General features: G+C 58.0%; 5 protein-coding genes across 5 annotated transcripts; 2 read left to right on the top strand and 3 right to left on the bottom strand.

Moving 5' to 3' along the window:
* Window positions 1-498: 498 nt before the first annotated feature.
* On the bottom strand, window positions 499-3,915 carry PSEUBRA_006204 (protein of unknown function DUF4463; the record flags this gene model as incomplete). The annotated part of the gene is made up of 1 exon (XM_016439559.1): window positions 499-3,915. One exon carries the CDS (start codon window positions 3,913-3,915, stop codon window positions 499-501), a length of 3,417 nt encoding a protein of 1,138 aa, XP_016289457.1.
* Window positions 3,916-6,825: 2,910 nt separating this feature from the next.
* PSEUBRA_006205 (Friend of PRMT1 duplication) lies at window positions 6,826-8,190 on the top strand (the record flags this gene model as incomplete). Its single annotated transcript, XM_016439555.1, has 4 exons — window positions 6,826-6,841; window positions 7,288-7,547; window positions 7,678-7,831; window positions 7,925-8,190. The coding sequence occupies 4 exons, from the start codon at window positions 6,826-6,828 to the stop codon at window positions 8,188-8,190; spliced, it is 696 nt and encodes a 231-aa protein (XP_016289458.1).
* Window positions 8,191-8,944: 754 nt separating this feature from the next.
* Window positions 8,945-11,984, top strand: PSEUBRA_006206 (BRCT domain protein; the record flags this gene model as incomplete). The annotated part of the gene is made up of 3 exons (XM_016439546.2): window positions 8,945-9,067; window positions 9,154-9,375; window positions 9,564-11,984. The coding sequence occupies 3 exons, from the start codon at window positions 8,945-8,947 to the stop codon at window positions 11,982-11,984; spliced, it is 2,766 nt and encodes a 921-aa protein (XP_016289459.1).
* Window positions 11,985-12,136: 152 nt separating this feature from the next.
* On the bottom strand, window positions 12,137-13,139 carry PSEUBRA_006207 (uncharacterized protein; the record flags this gene model as incomplete). Its single annotated transcript, XM_016439566.1, has 2 exons — window positions 12,137-12,468; window positions 12,536-13,139. 2 exons carry the CDS (start codon window positions 13,137-13,139, stop codon window positions 12,137-12,139), a joined length of 936 nt encoding a protein of 311 aa, XP_016289460.1.
* A 362-nt stretch (window positions 13,140-13,501) lies between these two features.
* PSEUBRA_006208 (uncharacterized protein) lies at window positions 13,502-14,058 on the bottom strand (the record flags this gene model as incomplete). Its single annotated transcript, XM_059465791.1, has 3 exons — window positions 13,502-13,539; window positions 13,625-13,879; window positions 13,962-14,058. The coding sequence occupies 3 exons, from the start codon at window positions 14,056-14,058 to the stop codon at window positions 13,502-13,504; spliced, it is 390 nt and encodes a 129-aa protein (XP_059321750.1).
* Between the last annotated feature and the right edge of the window lie 2,120 nt (window positions 14,059-16,178).

Consider the following 16,178-nt stretch of genomic DNA (forward strand, 5'->3'; position numbering starts at 1 on the left):
CCCAAAATCTAATTTGTACCTAACTTCAAAATTTGATGCCAAACCGGTTTCTGACGCAAATTCACCATGTTCTTAACCACATTTTTGTGGGAATGGCATGCATTTCCTCACCCTAACACACTCTTACAACCCAAACCCCAAACCTTGCTGTTGCCAATGGTTACTTGGGGGATTGTTTTTTTTTGCTCTGGTGGACCCGGGTTATTATTGGGCTGGATTTTGCGGCCATCATTTTTTGAAATGCATCCTGGGTTCACGGCGGGTTCTCCGTGACCAGACGCGAGTTGAGCAACGGGCCATTTGTCCTTTGCAGCCTCGACATGGCAATCTCACTAAGCGAATCTTTCGAGGCGAGAGTACAGATTGCAGACGATGAGGTAGATGACATGCAAATGGGGAGGGAAAGACGATCGATTGTTCTATGAGACGTCGCCTTCGCTATCATGATGCAAGAATGCGTGAAGACGGGCTTGCTGCAGTGTCGACACTTTCAAGTCCTTAGCGCTGGTAGCCGTGGGGGCCTCCTTGTTGGTATCCGGAGCCACCGTGCGAACCATGCTGAGAAGGGTAGTAGTTGCCTCCACTCGACTGCTGCCCATGAGCGTATGGCTGTCCCGGCTGCGACGCCGCCTGCTGTTGGTGTGCATAGACCGGTGCGTGCTGAGGTGACTGCTGCTGCTGACCGTACCCGCCGCTGGGGTGGTAAGGATAGTCGGCCGATGCCTGGCGAGAGGGTGGTGCGCCCATGAATCGCTGCGGCTGCTGGTAGTTCGGTGGCGAAGCAGTGTAACCACCGCCGCCGCCTGCGTGGTACTGCGGTGTCGACGTGGCCATTGGCGCAATCACAGTGCCAGGCGAGATCTGCTGCGGCTGACCTGGCGACGGCGTTCGTCCCATGGTGCTGCCGCCGTACGAAGGAGCTTGTGATGCGGGCGGCCCATATCCTCTAGCGGGTGTAGCTGCCGCCGCCGTCGCTGCCGCTACTGCAGGATTGGTGCTGCCGTACAAAAGGTTGCCGTAGGAGCCCAGACTCGTCTGGCTACCCTGAGCGCTGTGGTTGGCTCCCATGCGTGGCAGCTGCGACTGGCCGATCTGTGCGTAAGGGTCAACATAGCGTGCTTGCTGAGGCATACCGCCCTCGAACGCTGGGGTTGTGTTCGCCGAGTAGCTATTGTAGGCCCCATGTGCGCCCACGCCTTCAGGGGACGATTTGCCGCCGTAGGTGGTGCCTGCCAGTGTGCCGTCCAAGGACTCGTTGTACAAGCTGTGCTGACGTTTCTCGAGGAGGTTGTCGCGGCTGTCACGAGCAGAGACGTTGGCCATCTCGAATTCCTCGCCGCCATGCGTGTTGCCTCCGGCCATGTAGTTGGCGTACTGGTCCTTGAAGTAGTTGGCGCGCGTTTCAGCGAGGTCATCGGGACTCGTAGCGCCAATGCCAGCCATCGACATGCCGCCAAGCGTGGTGCCTGACATGACCGAACGATTGTCCGAATCCTTGCGGGGATCGTACTCGAGCTGATCCTCTTCGATGGCAGCGATCTTGAGACCACCAGCCACCTGCTCGGTCTCGACCTTGCGCCCATCCACGACGGCGACACCCTGATCGATGCGACCCTTGTACACTTGCGGCAAGAGATGCTTGACCTTGGCGTGCACCATGGGTGTGAACAGCTTCGAGTGGAGCGTTGGGTGGCCGAAGCGACGCTGCAGACGGTTGTGACGCGCATCACCGCCGTGAATTTTGGAGGCGGCAATCTCGGCCTCGTTGGGGATGTACCAATCGAAGCGGCGGTCAAAGGTGGTTCGGCAGTAGATCTTGAAGCCCACGAGCATGAGGATGGGCGGCAGGGCAGCGATGGCCTGATAGTAGTTGAGCGTGTCGAGCACGACGGCGAGGATGAGGATGACCTGCATGAAGCCGATGCAGACGAGCAGACGGTTGATGGCGGGTCGCCACAGCATGCCGCCGGTCTCGTGCTTGGTGACAAAGACGTACATGAGCTGGTACTTGTAGATGAACGAGTTGGCCCAGAACACGACGGCGGAGAAGACGATAACGAGCGGGGCGAGAGGCGCATAGATCATGGCGACAGCCGCCATGAAGAGAAAGTTGGCGTAGTACATCCAGTAGTCGAACACGGGAGGCTTAGTGTACTCTCGCACATCACGCGGCGTGCGTCCGAAGAAGACCTTTTGAACCCAGACGAGCATCAGCTTGATGACTTGTGCGAGATCAAAGACGGCCAGGTACCCTCGGAGTGGCAGCCAGGTGAGCCAGTAGTTGGACTGATTGAGGTACTGTTGCTTTGCTGCGTACGCAGCCGTTCGTCCGAGCCTTTCGATAATGTTGAGGGCGCTGTCCTTGTTGATCTCGACGACGAGCTGCGAGACGAGCGAGAGAATGACACCGATGAGCGAGAAGAAGAGGAACTGCGAGATGACGAGAAAGCCAAAGTACTGTCCGACCAGCAGACGGTCGAGCCTGTAGCGGGTCTGGATCCCTCGGTACTTGGCGATCCTGCGCATGGCGAGGGGGAAGAAGAAGGAAGCGATGCCCATGATGATGGGAGCACCGAGACCCGAGACGGCGGCGAAAGTGAACGAGCTGGACGATTGCCAGTCTTTGAGCCAACCAAGCCAGGAAATGGTGGTGAGGCCCGCCATGTTGGAGAGCAGCGACACAATAATCAAAGGGAAGATGTTAAGGAAGAAGAGGACGAGCAGCATGAGGAAGCCAAAGAAGCTCGACTTGGCACGGCTGGCGCGTGACCTGGTGAGATTCTTCCAGATGATACCGGTGGGAGGGGGAGCGAGGGTGACGCGCATGCCGCCGGGCCTCTTGCCCTGAAGCACCTTGGCGGCTGCGTGCGCGTATGGAACAGCAGCGAGCGAGGCGAATCCGTACATCTCGGGCTGCTTGTCCTGGATGGTGTCTCGCTGGTGCATCACGGCAGCCTCGACGCGGTTGATCTGGCTGGTGAGGTAGTCGATCGCATCTACTTTCTTGCCGCCACAGCCCATGAAGCCGCCGATGGTTTTGGTGGGTCGTTTGGCAGGCACCTGGTTGGGATTCTTGAGGTACTTTGCCAGGACCCGTTCGAGCTCGCGCACCAAGTCGTTGTGCTTCTCGATGAGATCGGGCAGAATGCCGACGCGTCGACCGATGTGCACCTCGGTGGTAGGGTAGGGCATCTTGAGCTCGGACAGGACGGCGCCGAGAGCGTTATCGGCTTGGTAGCGCTTTGTGACGTCGGTGATCATGAGCGTTCGGGCGTGAAAGCTGGTCTGGTACTCTTCGGATCGGAAGTAGGCCCATCTCAAGCGGACCATTTCTCGATAGTGATACCAGATGAAGGCGAGCGCAACGATGGTGCCGACGTAGCTCATGCCGACGTGAGCCCACATGTAGTTGCCGTGAACGTTGGACATGTTGAGGTAGTTGAGCTTGTTGGTGACGAGGTTACTGCCTCCGTTGCGCATGTTGTAAGCGATGTCGACGGGCATGAGGACGACCGACATGAGGATGGCGAGTGTGGTGAGCATCCATCGCATCATGCGGATGAAGCGGAGGAAGGTGACGCCATCAAGGCCGATGAGGGGCAAGAGATCGTGTTCTTTGTACTTGATGATGGGCGGAAGCCAGCCAAAGAAGCCTTCGGACGCTTTGGGGGGCGCTTTGCCTTCTTCGGCGTACTTGTATTTGGGAGCGTAGACAATCTTGTTGTTTGGACGGAGGATCTGGAAAGCGATGACAGTGACGAGGGCGAGCGCAACAAAGGCGACGATGGTGATGCCCACCTTTTTGAGGTCGGTAGCGCCGTTGGCGTTGAGTTGCTCAATGAGCGCTGAAGGGACGACGCCATTGCCGTTGTTCTGCCTCGCTACGAGGCTAGGGAAGGTCGCTGTTTGCGACATGGCGGGCAGACGAGCGTGAAGGCCACGCAGGCGCGCTTCGCTGTAAGATCGTGGTGGCTCGAACGACGCTCTGGGTTGCGATCCGCTGGCGCGACGAAGAGTGACAGGGATCGGGGGTGCGTCGCAACGAAGGGGAGACCTGCTCGCCGAACGTTGAGTATGTAGCGGTGGTCACGAGGCCTGAAAGCGTGGACAGTGGTAGCCTTAGGAGCCTGTGTTTCGACGGTGGATCAATTCTTCTGTGTCTCTGTCTGTGTGTACGGCGATGTGAGTGGGTCGAGTCGAAAGGCGAAGGACCGTGCGAAGCGACTGATATGAATGCCGTTCGTTTCGAGATGAGGATGACGGTCTTGTGGGTCGATTCTAGCTGAGCGTCGGGTCGGTGTGCAAGCGATTGAGTATCTTCGAACAGAAGGAAAGTGCTTCGAAGCGACCACGGATCGAGACAAGCAGCAAGTGGAATGGATGTGATGATGAAGCAAAGAGAAGAGTCGGACAAGGAGGAGGAGAATGATGATGATGAAGGACAAGGGGACCGCGTCGAGCAGAGGGTTGCTGTGCGTCGGCAGTCCGAGTTGGTGGAAAATGGCAGACTAAGCTCTCTTTTTCAAGGAAATTTAAAGCGCGTATTCCAAGCAAAGGGGGGAAAAAGGGGCAGCAGCCAGGCAGCCGAAAAGTTTCAATTTGGGTCAAAATTGATTTGGCAACAATTTCTGACGCTGGCGTCACCTGCCCGTTCATGCACAGAGCACCACACATTCCGGGGGGCGCAGCAGCAGCAGCAGAGCTTCTGAGCTGTCACTCGACCCGGCTGTGCGTCGCTTTCGCCTCTTTTCTCATCGTCTGTCACATGTGAATGGAAAAAAGGGTATATTTTTAGTCTTTTCCCCTCGAGTCCCCTTTCATCGAACGTAGTTGATTGCCCGGCCATCCCATCCCCTTTGTCTCAAAGAGGACTCCACGCGGGTCTGAGTCGACTGCACCTCCATGCAGAGAGAAGCGCGCGCTGTGCTTGTTCGGGGGACAGAAGAGGCGGAGGTGAAGTGAGGACGAGCTAGCCGCGACAGCGACACGGCTTGTCACTTAGACGCCGGCCGATCGACTCTCTGATCTTCCATCTCAAGTTGCCGAGAGGGATCAGCAACCAAAGCAAACTTTAGTTTGATTTTTCGTGACGCACAACCAGAGTCAGCTTGGTGCAAACGAAAGGCGAGAGCGAGCGATGGAGAGCAACACCGCACCAAGCTCGCTTGCCGAGAGGTGAATCGAACTGTGCCCTGTAATTCTGACGTCCGATCTCCGCCCATGACGGCGGCCTGCTCCAAAGCGTGGCTTTTCTCGGCTGCAGCCAAGTGCGTATCAGTCTATATGACAAGGCGCGGAGTCCTGATCGTAGACAGCATCGTGCTAGGAGAGAGTCGCCTATCACGGGTGTCAATATTCGCTCTCGGATCCTTTGGACCATGATACAAACCAGCACGATTGCATCAGACAGTTGATGACGAGGCTTTGTCGTCTCACGCTCCTGTATGAATCAAGCCCTCTTCATAACAAGTGCCCGAAGTCGATGGAGGGTTTGGACCCCAAATCGATGGCTGCTGCGGGCTCTTACCCCATCGACAGCAGAGAGCATTCGCACTTGCCATCGATGCCTGGCCTTCTCGCAGCTGGACCGAACTTTGATCGTATGATCAAGACGAAGCATGCTCGATGCTATGCTCGCCATGCTTTCACGCCAGATGACTCCAGGGATGGCAAAAGTGCGTCGATGGAGGCCGACATCAGTTGAGCGAATTGATGTCTTCGCTCGCGTGTCATTTCAAAGGTACGTGGCTGTGCGATCGGCGGCATCCTCTCGGTCGTGCCACTAAGTACCCGAGGTTGAACTCACCTCCCAAAACTTCGGGGCACGGACGCTGCTGCCTTCCTCCCAAGCTGCCGAGCTCGTCAAAGGTGTTGATCCCGCCAGTCTGGTTTCAGGCACATGTTTCTTAGCGCGCTGATGACGATCAGCCGATCCGCAATCTTCTTGAACGAGAAATCTCTCGAGAATGTTATGTCGTGGCTTGACACCGAAGGTCTCAATTCTATCTCGTCCGATAGAAAAGCGATCACCACTTTGGTCTGCGACTGAGCTGGCCGCAACGCGCGGAGCTGGCGAAAGAACGCGCTGAGCCCCAGAAGGCGGAAGAAGACCCAAGTTGCTGCTGCTTGGTGGACCCTCTTCCACCTTCAACTCGTCGCCATCCGCACTGTTCACAACCTTAACCTCCATTCGCATCCATTCGCATCCATTCGCATCCATCAAGCCCATCGGACCCTTCTTCATCACACCTCTACGTCATCGCCTACACTCAGTCAAGCAATCCCGCACCCTTTATCAACATGGTCAGCATCCAACGAGTCCCCGAGCCTTGTGCATCTGGTTTCGTCAATCGATCGACGCGCATCACCGTCCTTGCTACAAGCACTGCGGACGTCCAAGCGCCCTCCATGCTTGCAAATCCAGCTCGCCTCGAAAGCGCCGTCCGCTGATGTCTTCGCAGCTGCGACAGCACCGCTATCTTTTGACGTACCCGATGGCACCATCGACTCTTCCGCAACATTGCATTCTGACAACCATTGCCACTTCGCCTTCCATTCTCTGCCACCTGTCTCGAATTTGCGGTCGTCTCGGTCACTGCCATGTCGCCGCTTTCTGGTCCTCTGTTGGGTCCTCTGTCATCGCCCGGTTGCTTCTTCGCATGATTGTTGGCCACGCACGACATTCGCCTGATCCTTCTGCGCCGGTCGATCGACCCTGTCTCGACTTTGTCGGCTGCGACTGATGCTGTCGCTCCATCATGACCTTCGCGTCCTTGTCGCGACTTCTTCGCTGTTGATGTTTTTTCGCTGTTCTCCAAACAGTCTATGAACATCGACAAGCGTAAGTAAGGCTGTGATCCGCCAATGCATGCTCATCCTGCTGTGGTCCGCGAATCTATTTCGGCTCCTCGTCCGCCAATGGACGAACGCGGGTTCGCCGTCGCATGGCGCTCCCCGTACGCTACTGCGCATCAGGCAGTCATTCACCGCGGATACGCCGGCACGACCGCCGCGAGCCCGATCAAGGTTGCTCGTCAACGGACACACGCCACAGGAGAAGCATGCAGGCTGGAGATCCAGGATGAAAAGCAGGGCAACGAAGGCTGATACAAGTGCGCAACCACCTGGATTTCATACGACCCTGCGATGACGCTCGCTGTGCTACGGACGAACGCTCGGAATCTCATCGCGATCGATCCTTGTCGGCCCATGTCGCCATCTCTCGCTTCGCACATCGCATTCCAAATGCGGCTTTCCTCCTCTTGACTCGTTTTGTTTGACTCACAGCCCTTGACCAGATCATGGCCGAGCGCCCCAAGAAGACCGGTGGTGCCGGTCGCAACAGCCAGCGTCGTGGTCGTGGCGGTCGCAGCTCCCGCCCTGGTGCCAAGGCTGCCGCTCTTGGTAGCGGCGCTCAGAACGCTGCTGTCATCGCCGCCTCGAACCGCAACAAGCCCCCCGTGGTGATCCCTGGCCGAAGCGGCAACACAGGTAGCAAGATCATCCTCAGCAACTTGCCTCTGGATGTCACCGAGGCCCAAGTCAAGGTTCGTTGCTAGCTGGCATCCTCGACAAAGGGCCACCGTCGCCGCCGTATCTCTGCAACATCTGACACCCAACCGCTGCATTCGCTTTGACGCACATCCTCGTACGTCCTTTGCCGGCGCTTCCCCACAGGAACTCTTCTCGACCACCATCGGCCCTCTCCGCAAGGCGGCAATGAGCTACCGAGCTAACGGCCAGTCCACCGGCGTTTGCACTGTTGAATTTTCGCGTGCCGACGATGCTGGACGTGCCTACACCCAGTACAACAACCGATTGATCGACGGAAGTGAGTATCGCATTCAGAGACAGCGCTCCGCATCAGCATGAACAGATCGCTTAACTTTATCAAGCTGCTGCGCACCCGGTTGTCCATCTATAGAGAAGCCTCTCAAGGTCGAGGTCGTCGTGGACCCCGCCAAGGTGGCCGCCGCACCCGCGAACGCGACCAAGGGAGCCAAGGGTGCCGCTGCTGCTGGCGCCAAGGGCAAAGGAGGCCGCGCTGCTGCTGGTGCCTCGACCCGGGGTCGTGGTCGCGCGCGTGGCACCAAGCGTGAGGCTCGTCCCAAGAAGACCGTCGAGGATCTCGACGCCGAGATGGAGGACTACAACAAGCAGAGCACCACCGACGCTGCTCCTGCCGCCTAAGCAGCGATTCAACATACCCACAACGCCATGCTCCCTCCTACCTTGTAACAACGAAACTGTGCTTGCTGCCATCCAATCGCAATACACCCCCCAACCCAGCCCAGCGCTTCTTTTCTCGGTCATGGCTGTCCTGTCCTGTGTGAGACGCGGTCTGTGTTGACATCAATGCATCGAATCCCCGCGACAGCCTGAGCGTAAGCCGCAACCACGAGCCTTGCCCAGACTTGGCCTTCTCGAAAGATCTTACAGACCTCAGCCAATTTCGCCGACGCGTCGTGCTTCGCGTCTCCCTTTTTTCAAAAGGAAATCGAGGACGGAGAGAGAGAGAGAGAGAGAGAGCAACACTCACATTTCTTCTCATCTACGCGACACGACTCAGCTCTCCAATTTTCGGCTTGAGGCGCGGCTGTCTGTGGATCGTGGATGACATGCGTGGCTCCACCTGAATAGGGTCGGCAACCTCCTGCTCCGGTCTGGAAAGTTTGTGGCGGTTAGCTGAGCCATTCCAGCTTGACCTTCCACCCTTGCTGTAGATCACCATCCCCATCTACCAATTCCTATATCGTCTATTCCACCAATCTATTCAAGCGCAGGCAAGCCTACCAGCATCCGAGTCCACCCAGGCCGTCGACATCACTACGTACCACTTGGAACACTCGCCAGCAGCAGGTCCCACTTCGATCACGACTACGACACCCATAGCACGCTGGAGTCTCATCCCATAGAATCGATCGAGACCGCAAGACGAATCGAGATGGCCAGCTCATCTTTCCAGCCCTCGTCGTCGTCGTCGTCCGCGAAGCCGCTACCGTACGACCTGTTCGCAGGCGTGCACTACTATATCAACGACGACATCGACGAGGTCACGCAACAAGATGTAAGTGTATGCGCCAGGAGCTTTCCGATCCACGCATAACAGTGCAGTGCCGACTGACGCCGTGCTTTGTCTTTCGACCATTACAGATCCGCACACTTTTGTGGCAAGGTAGTGGATGCGAGTATGATGCCCGTGCAATGACAAGTGGCAGCCGGCCAGATGCAGACTCGACCAGCGCCCGCTTCAACCTCGATACGGTTACACACGTCCTCGCCAACAGCATCGACTTTCCTGAGTACCAGCATTGTATCGAGCCAACTCTGCTCGAACAAGGTCCAGCGGCCTCCCAGCGGCCCCTCGTTGTCACAGTGAGTACCTTCGCGGCAGCCATCAGTGGCCTCATCCGATGAACTGGACACAAGAGCACTGTTGCTGACCCGACATTGTCGCTTGCACCTTTATCACCCTCTTCCCACGCCACTATTCCCTCGGCTTATCCGTCCATCGCGCCTGGCTCCGACGTCGGCCTCCTCCCGAATCCTCATCGGAACTCCAGCCGCAATGGGTACGTCGCAGCGCACAGCTCGCCATCCGCCTCAAAGAAGACCGCTTCTCCTGCCGCAGCGACATGATCTTCTCGGGGCTCTGCGTCGCCGCCTCCAAATCCGAGCTCTCGAAAGCCGACCGCGAGCTCATCAGCAGCATCGTTGCAGCCTACGGCGGTCTCTGGCGCGAAGACCACTTTTTCGACGTCAACGTGTTTCTCACCACCAACACCTCGTCCACAAAGCTCCAGAAGATCATCAACGCGCCAGGCAAGCAGACCATCTGCGTAGCTCCGCAGTGGATCAGCGACTCGTGGCGTCTGCAAAAGCTGCTGCCCTTGGACTCGTATCAATTCTTGCCTGGACAAACGACGCCGCCGCCGTGCTTCGCAGGGAGGACGGCAAGTGGATCGCCGTTGAGCTCGCCAAGGAAAGACCGCGTCGCGATGAGTCTGGTGGGCGAAAACAGTCGGTCCATGTCGAGTTCCAAGGCAGGTGAGGAGCGCGAGAAGAGCGTCTTTAGGGGGAAAAGCGTCTTGCTCGCTCGCGACGTGTGTCGAGCCAGCGAGCAGCAGCTCCGATCGTTGGAGCACTTTGTCCGGCTCTCCGGTGGCACACTGCGTCGCGCACCCAACGAGCTCAACGGCATCGCCCAAGCGGTACGAAACTCTGACTTTGTCGTATGCCGGTACCGCGAGGTGCAGGAGTTCCGCGAAGCCATCCGACAGGGCAAGCAGGTGGGCAACCTCACCTGGCTCATCTGGGTCGTCTCGAACGACGTGCTGAGCGACCCACGAGAAGAACCTCTCCACTTTCCCGTGCCCCGCCAAGGCATCGCCGAGTTCAAGGATGCATCAATCACCATCTCGGGCTACCGCGGCACCACACGCCAATACCTGACCAAGATGATCAAGCTCATGGGCGCCACCTTTTCGGGCGCACTCAGCTCCAAGACGAGCCTCTGCGTCGCCGCCAACCTCGTCAGCGAAAAGACGACCAAGGCAAAGGAGTGGGACGTCCCTATCGTCAATCACAAGTACATTGTCGACTCGTTCTTGGCTTGGGCGCCCGTCGAAAGGGCCAGACTCAAGTACATCGACTTCCCCGAGGATGTGGACTACAACACGGACGTTGGCGACACGAGGGTCACGGACGAGAGCCTCGGGCCGTGGATTGACGATGCGATTCAGAATGACGAGCCGGAGGACTTGCCTACGAGCGACCCTGTGACACCGGCGGTACCGTATACCGCCGTAGAAGAGTCGGCGGCCGAATCTGCGCCGTCTGTCGATGCACGCGAGGTGTCAGAAAACCTCCAAGCACCTCAGGATGTTCCCGAGCCCGAGGCGGCACACCCAGGCTCGAGCGACACGGCAGACACGACTGGCACATCGCCTCCCGCCACTCCGTCGCTGCAACACCACGGAATGCCTCCGCTCTACGACGGCTCGACGACGATCGACACCTCCTCCGAGATGCCCAGCTCGCCAGGTCGCTCCGAAGATCTACCAGCCAACATCCTGCCCAGTCCGCTTGCCCACCGCGGCACCAAACGCAGCCGTATGTCGATCCTCCAAGATAGCGTCCGCCAGCCCACCACGGACTACCTGGAAGCGCGCGCGGTCGAGCACGAGCTCGCCTCCCACAAGACCGTGACCAAACGATCCCGACGATCCGTCACGCCGAGCACCACTGTTCCGTCCTCGGACGACGCGCGCAGCAACGACGCCCCTCTCCGCATCGCCACAAGCAACTACAAGCTCAAGAAGCCCGAAGAGACCAAGCTCAAGGCGCTCGGCATCGAGATCGTGGACGACATCGAGATGGCGGATGTCCTCGTGACGCCCAAGGTGTCGCGTTCGCCCAAGATGCTGTACGCCATCGCGTCGGGTAGCGTTGCGATCGTCTCGCCCGACTGGCTGCAGGCGTGCCTCAAGAGGAAGGAGTGCGTTTCTCCCCGCTCAGAGTCCGGATCGTCGGTCTACGACCTGGTCGATAAGGAGGGTGAGAAAACCTATGGGATTGTGCTCGCCGACGTGATGCGCCGCCGTGCGAGCGAGTTCACACACGGCATCTACCACGGACATCGCTTCTGGCTGGGTCGAGGCGTGGACGAGAACGGGTCGTTCTCAACGCTCATCGAGGCGGCAGGCGGACAGGTGCTGCCGGTTCCGTTTGACGAGGACAAGCTGCTCTCCGAGCCCGAGACGTACCACCTCATTGTCGGAGAGGACCATACGATTGAGTGGCGCGATTTGGTCGGCATGCCTACCGTCAAGGGCGAGCCGCTCAGGCTGTACAAGAAGCAGCTCATCACGGATTGCATCTTTGAACAGCAGCCGCGCTGGGATCGGCACCTGGTGGATGCGGCGAGCGGCACGCCGGTCAAGAAGGGTCGAGGCGCGGGGGGCAAGCGCGCTGGAGGTCGTTGAGGAAGTCGGGGCTGTTGGATCGCTCGGATTGTCATCTGCATCAGCAATAATATAGGATCATCTCGCATCTCGCATCGCACACTAGATTTGCTCATCACCAACGAGGACCGTGCTGTATGATCGCTTTGAATGCGTGCTGATCCAACTCGATGCTACAGATTGGCCCGCAAGAACTCGTTGTAGTCCTTGGTGGCGATATCAAAGTGCTCGTCGACATAGATGTCAAAGTGGCCCATCTGCTCGTACAGCTTGATCGTTGCCTTAGGTGCCTGCTTGGCGTAGGACAGCGTGGGACCGGGCGGTGCGACCGAGTCCTTGCCGCAGACGGCGAACAGAATCGGACAGTGAACCGAGGCGCTCTTCCATCCCGGATTGTAGAGACCGATGTGAAGCGCAAAGCGAGCAGCTACGTAGTCTGCGTAGTCGAAGTTGGCCGGGATGAGTCGGCGGAACTTGATGACGTCCGGCGCGTTCATGAGCGCAGCTGCAAGGTAGGAGCTTTGTCAGCGAAGAGAACGAGCGGGAAAGTGGGAAGAAGGGGGTGCACTCACTTTCGCCAGGATTGCCCGCGAGAGGGACGGGCAAGATCTGGTCTTTGGACGAGAATAGCATGTCCCGAAGACCCAGCACACCCAACCTCAGCAGCGGCAGAAGTCCCACCGTCTGCGCCGAATGGAAACCGGAAGTGAAGGGGCACTGCGAGATGACCGCCTTGACGCGCTTGTCCTTGGCTGCGACGCTGATCACATGGCCACCGCCAAAGCTGCTCCCAAAGATTCCGATGCGCTCCTTGTCGACGTTCTCCAGACTGGAGGTATAGTCGATGGCCGCCTCCCAGTCCTGCAGTTGAAGGGAGATGTCGAGCAGCTGGCGCGGTTGGCCGCCACTCTCGCCGAAATGGCGGTAGTCAAAGACGACGCAGACGATGCCGAGCTCGGTGAAGCGCGAGGCGAAGCGGTCGAGACCCATCTCCTTGATTCCGCCGAGACCGTGGCCGAGGATCATGGCAGGGTATTGCTTCGACGCGGAGGTGCCGGAGCGAGACGCCAAGGGTGATGCGGTCGGTCGGTACACCCATGCAGCACACAGGTCGTTCTGCGAGGCAAACTTGACGTTTTCTCGCCGGAATGCTGAGGTCGATGCCTCGGTCGTCATTGCGCACGTGCAGATGTGTTCAAGGTTGCGGCGATGATCGTCTCGGACTATGGTGGGTGGTAAGAAGCTAGGAAGATGGGTGGTGGTAGCAGAAGACGGTATTGAGCGTCATGCTGCAGATAAGCTCGTGAAAGTTGCGATTTTCATGACTTGGGTCACCGTGCCATGTCCGGATATGCACGTTACCGCCTTCCCCACATTTCTGCTCGATAGCCGCCGGCTCTGCTCATAGGTTCAGCGTGCACCCCACTCAGCCAGCCATTGTGTCGAAACACCTCACACGTATCAATGAAATGGGTTCGTTTCAGCCACTCGTGACACAGCCCTGGATTGCGACGGCGCTGTGAATTGCATACGGGAGCCTAGGAGCTGACTTTGTCCCTGATCTTGTCGGCGAAGTCTGGGGCGCAAGACCACACAGAGCCGCATGCCGGTCAGTACGAGCCATCGAATCGAAGAGCAAGATGCAATAAGGCAATACTCACTCTGGACCTTGCTCTCGACGTCGACAAAGTTCTTGCTGTTTGGGCCGTTGAACTCCTCTTCTCTGCCGGCGTTCAAGGTGACACCTCCTCCGGTGCGGTTGCTGCCCTTCTCGCCAGCGCTCAAGCCTTCGCCGGTTCCCTTGGCAGCTGCGCTGGCGTCTTCACTGCCGGCACCGCCACTGAGACCCTGACCAGGGATGTTGTCCTTTGCGCCGGCGCCTGCGTCGACACCTTCGCCCGGAGGGTTGTCGCGGCCTGATCACGACAGTGAAGAAGCAAGCATGAAAAGTCAGACGAGGTCGTTCAAGGTTCATCGTGAGGAAGAGAAGCCGCCTACCTGCAGTGTGGGCATCAATATCGAGCCCCTCGCCCCCCTTTGCGCTGGCTAGCTTGTCGTAGGTTCCTGCGCCTGTATCAAATCCTGAAGACGACATCTTGTCTGTTCGTTCTGCTTGCTCTTGCCGAGGAGAGATGATGGTGGCCTGATGTCAAGGCCGCGCTTCGACATGAGATGTGCTTGGCACTCGCTGCGGCCAAGCAAGCAACCCCTACATCTGACGTGGCGCATCACTCATCATAGCAAGCCAAAGCGCCTCGGCAACGGTCCAAAGGGTGCAGCTTTCGACGTCACTCGCTTGCCGCGGCGTCTTTTCTGTGCGGGGTAGGAATGACGCCGCGAAAATTAAGGCTGAAAAACAAAAAGCCCTGAGGTTGGCTTTCCCTGACAGCAGCCAAATGCCTCTGCTCCGTGAGGAGAGGGCTCCTGCGTGAGTCGTTGCGTCCACGGTATCGAGAGATCGGACAGATGGCCGATCGATTGGCTCTGTCTCGAACACAGTACGCGGATCCGTGCGAATGGCCGAAGAGCGGTCAGGAAGATGCGGAGACATTGCAGGAGCTCGCTGCGGATGACAGGGCCGTGACTGCCATCACTTGGGCTTCATAGGCGGAAGGAAAGATCCGACGATGCATCCAACAGCGTTGAAGCTACGACCATTGATAGAGCTTTGGACGAGCGAAAGCTTCAGCTCGTACAAGCGGGACTAGATCAGGCATGTCCTCTCCTGCAGGGACGAAGCAGGGTCCTGATGACCGGATGGCAGTGCTTGCTTCTCACTGGCTGACCCCGCGCTGCTTCGAGAAGCAACCATCCGACTGCATCGCTTACATGGCAGAGACACCCAGATGGTCCACTGCCTTTTCAACTGCTCACGCGATCACTAACAAGTACCTACCCAGATTACGTTCGCGAGGCGATGAATGCCAAAAGCTTGGCGGGCCAAAGTGTGGGGTAAGCCTCGACCTCGGCGAGGGATCCGGACTAGACGCACGAGAAAGGTTCAGTGCGATAGAAAGAGCCGGCCGAGCAATTCGCAAAGGCAGACGGATACAGCGGTGCGCTACCCTAGCATGCAGACACACGAGTCGCAGCACCATGTGACAACGGTGGAAGCCGTCGGCAGCGGAGTCGCGCTGGTTCGGGAGCCCAAAACACAGCAGACGGCGTTCGAGGCAGCAAGTCCAACGGATCAAAGGGCCTCGGAGCTAGTCGCTCGCCACGTGCCTGCAAGCGCGATGCTCATGCCGCCAGCAACGCTGTCGTGATTCCGCCATGTCGTTCGAGCTGCAGTGTCCGACAGGTCAATGAATGCATGGGCAACGAGCGGGGTGCAGACATTGCGGGGTAACGGCCTCCAAGCATGATGGATAGAGTCGGTCGAGAGAATGCTGAATTGTCGCGCTAACCCGTGCGATAAAGACATCCTTCTCGGAGAATTGACAAGGAAGTCACGGCCTTATTCGACATTCGAGTGGCGCTCCCTCATCGACCAGGCGGGATCCCTGACATCCTCTCCATTCGGTCAAGCACGACGTGCTGTCGGCGGTCGTTGACGGATCGTGGGGCTCCATGATCTAGGCGCAGTGAAACCATGCACCCCGCACAATCGAAAGGAAGCAGGAGGGCTGGTTGTGGTGTCGCGAACTAGTGCGCAAAAGCCCAACGTCTCGTCCGCAGACATACACCCACTGCGCTGTGTTAGTTGGTCCGATCCATCACAAGCCAAAATGTGCCTATGTCTCCAACTTCATCAAGCCCTGGCAGGGAAAGTGGCCGTTGTAGACAGGATTTCGCGCTTCAACAAGACGTGCACGGCCGGTGACCAAGCAGACAAAGAAGAAAGGAGGATTGCAAGTGAAGCGGCGGTTTGCGCGGCGCAAAGAGCGGCGAGGGCACCACAGCAGTCGTCCCACCGCGCGGCTTGAGACAACCTTGCCGTCGGCCGCGGTCATTTGCTTCTGCACTCTACGGGATCAAATTCGAGACTCCGCTCTCATTGTGTCCCTGTCCTTCATATTGACCCTGCCACGGTTGCAGGCTGTCTTCTCCGATAGACTCACGCTCGTGCTGAAGAACCCAGAAGGGTGGTGCGAGCTTCGTTCGGAGCAGACTGTGCAGACCAACCCTGGCGGAGAGGCCAAATTTTTCTTCATGTCTCGCTTGCCCTTGTATGTGCCTGAAGCGAGAGGCACACAGCATGCTCTCTCGTGGTTT

Source organism: Kalmanozyma brasiliensis (assembly GCF_000497045.1).
Source record: "Kalmanozyma brasiliensis GHG001 unplaced genomic scaffold PSEUBRA_SCAF9, whole genome shotgun sequence".
Classification (NCBI taxonomy): Eukaryota; Fungi; Basidiomycota; class Ustilaginomycetes; order Ustilaginales; genus Kalmanozyma; species Kalmanozyma brasiliensis.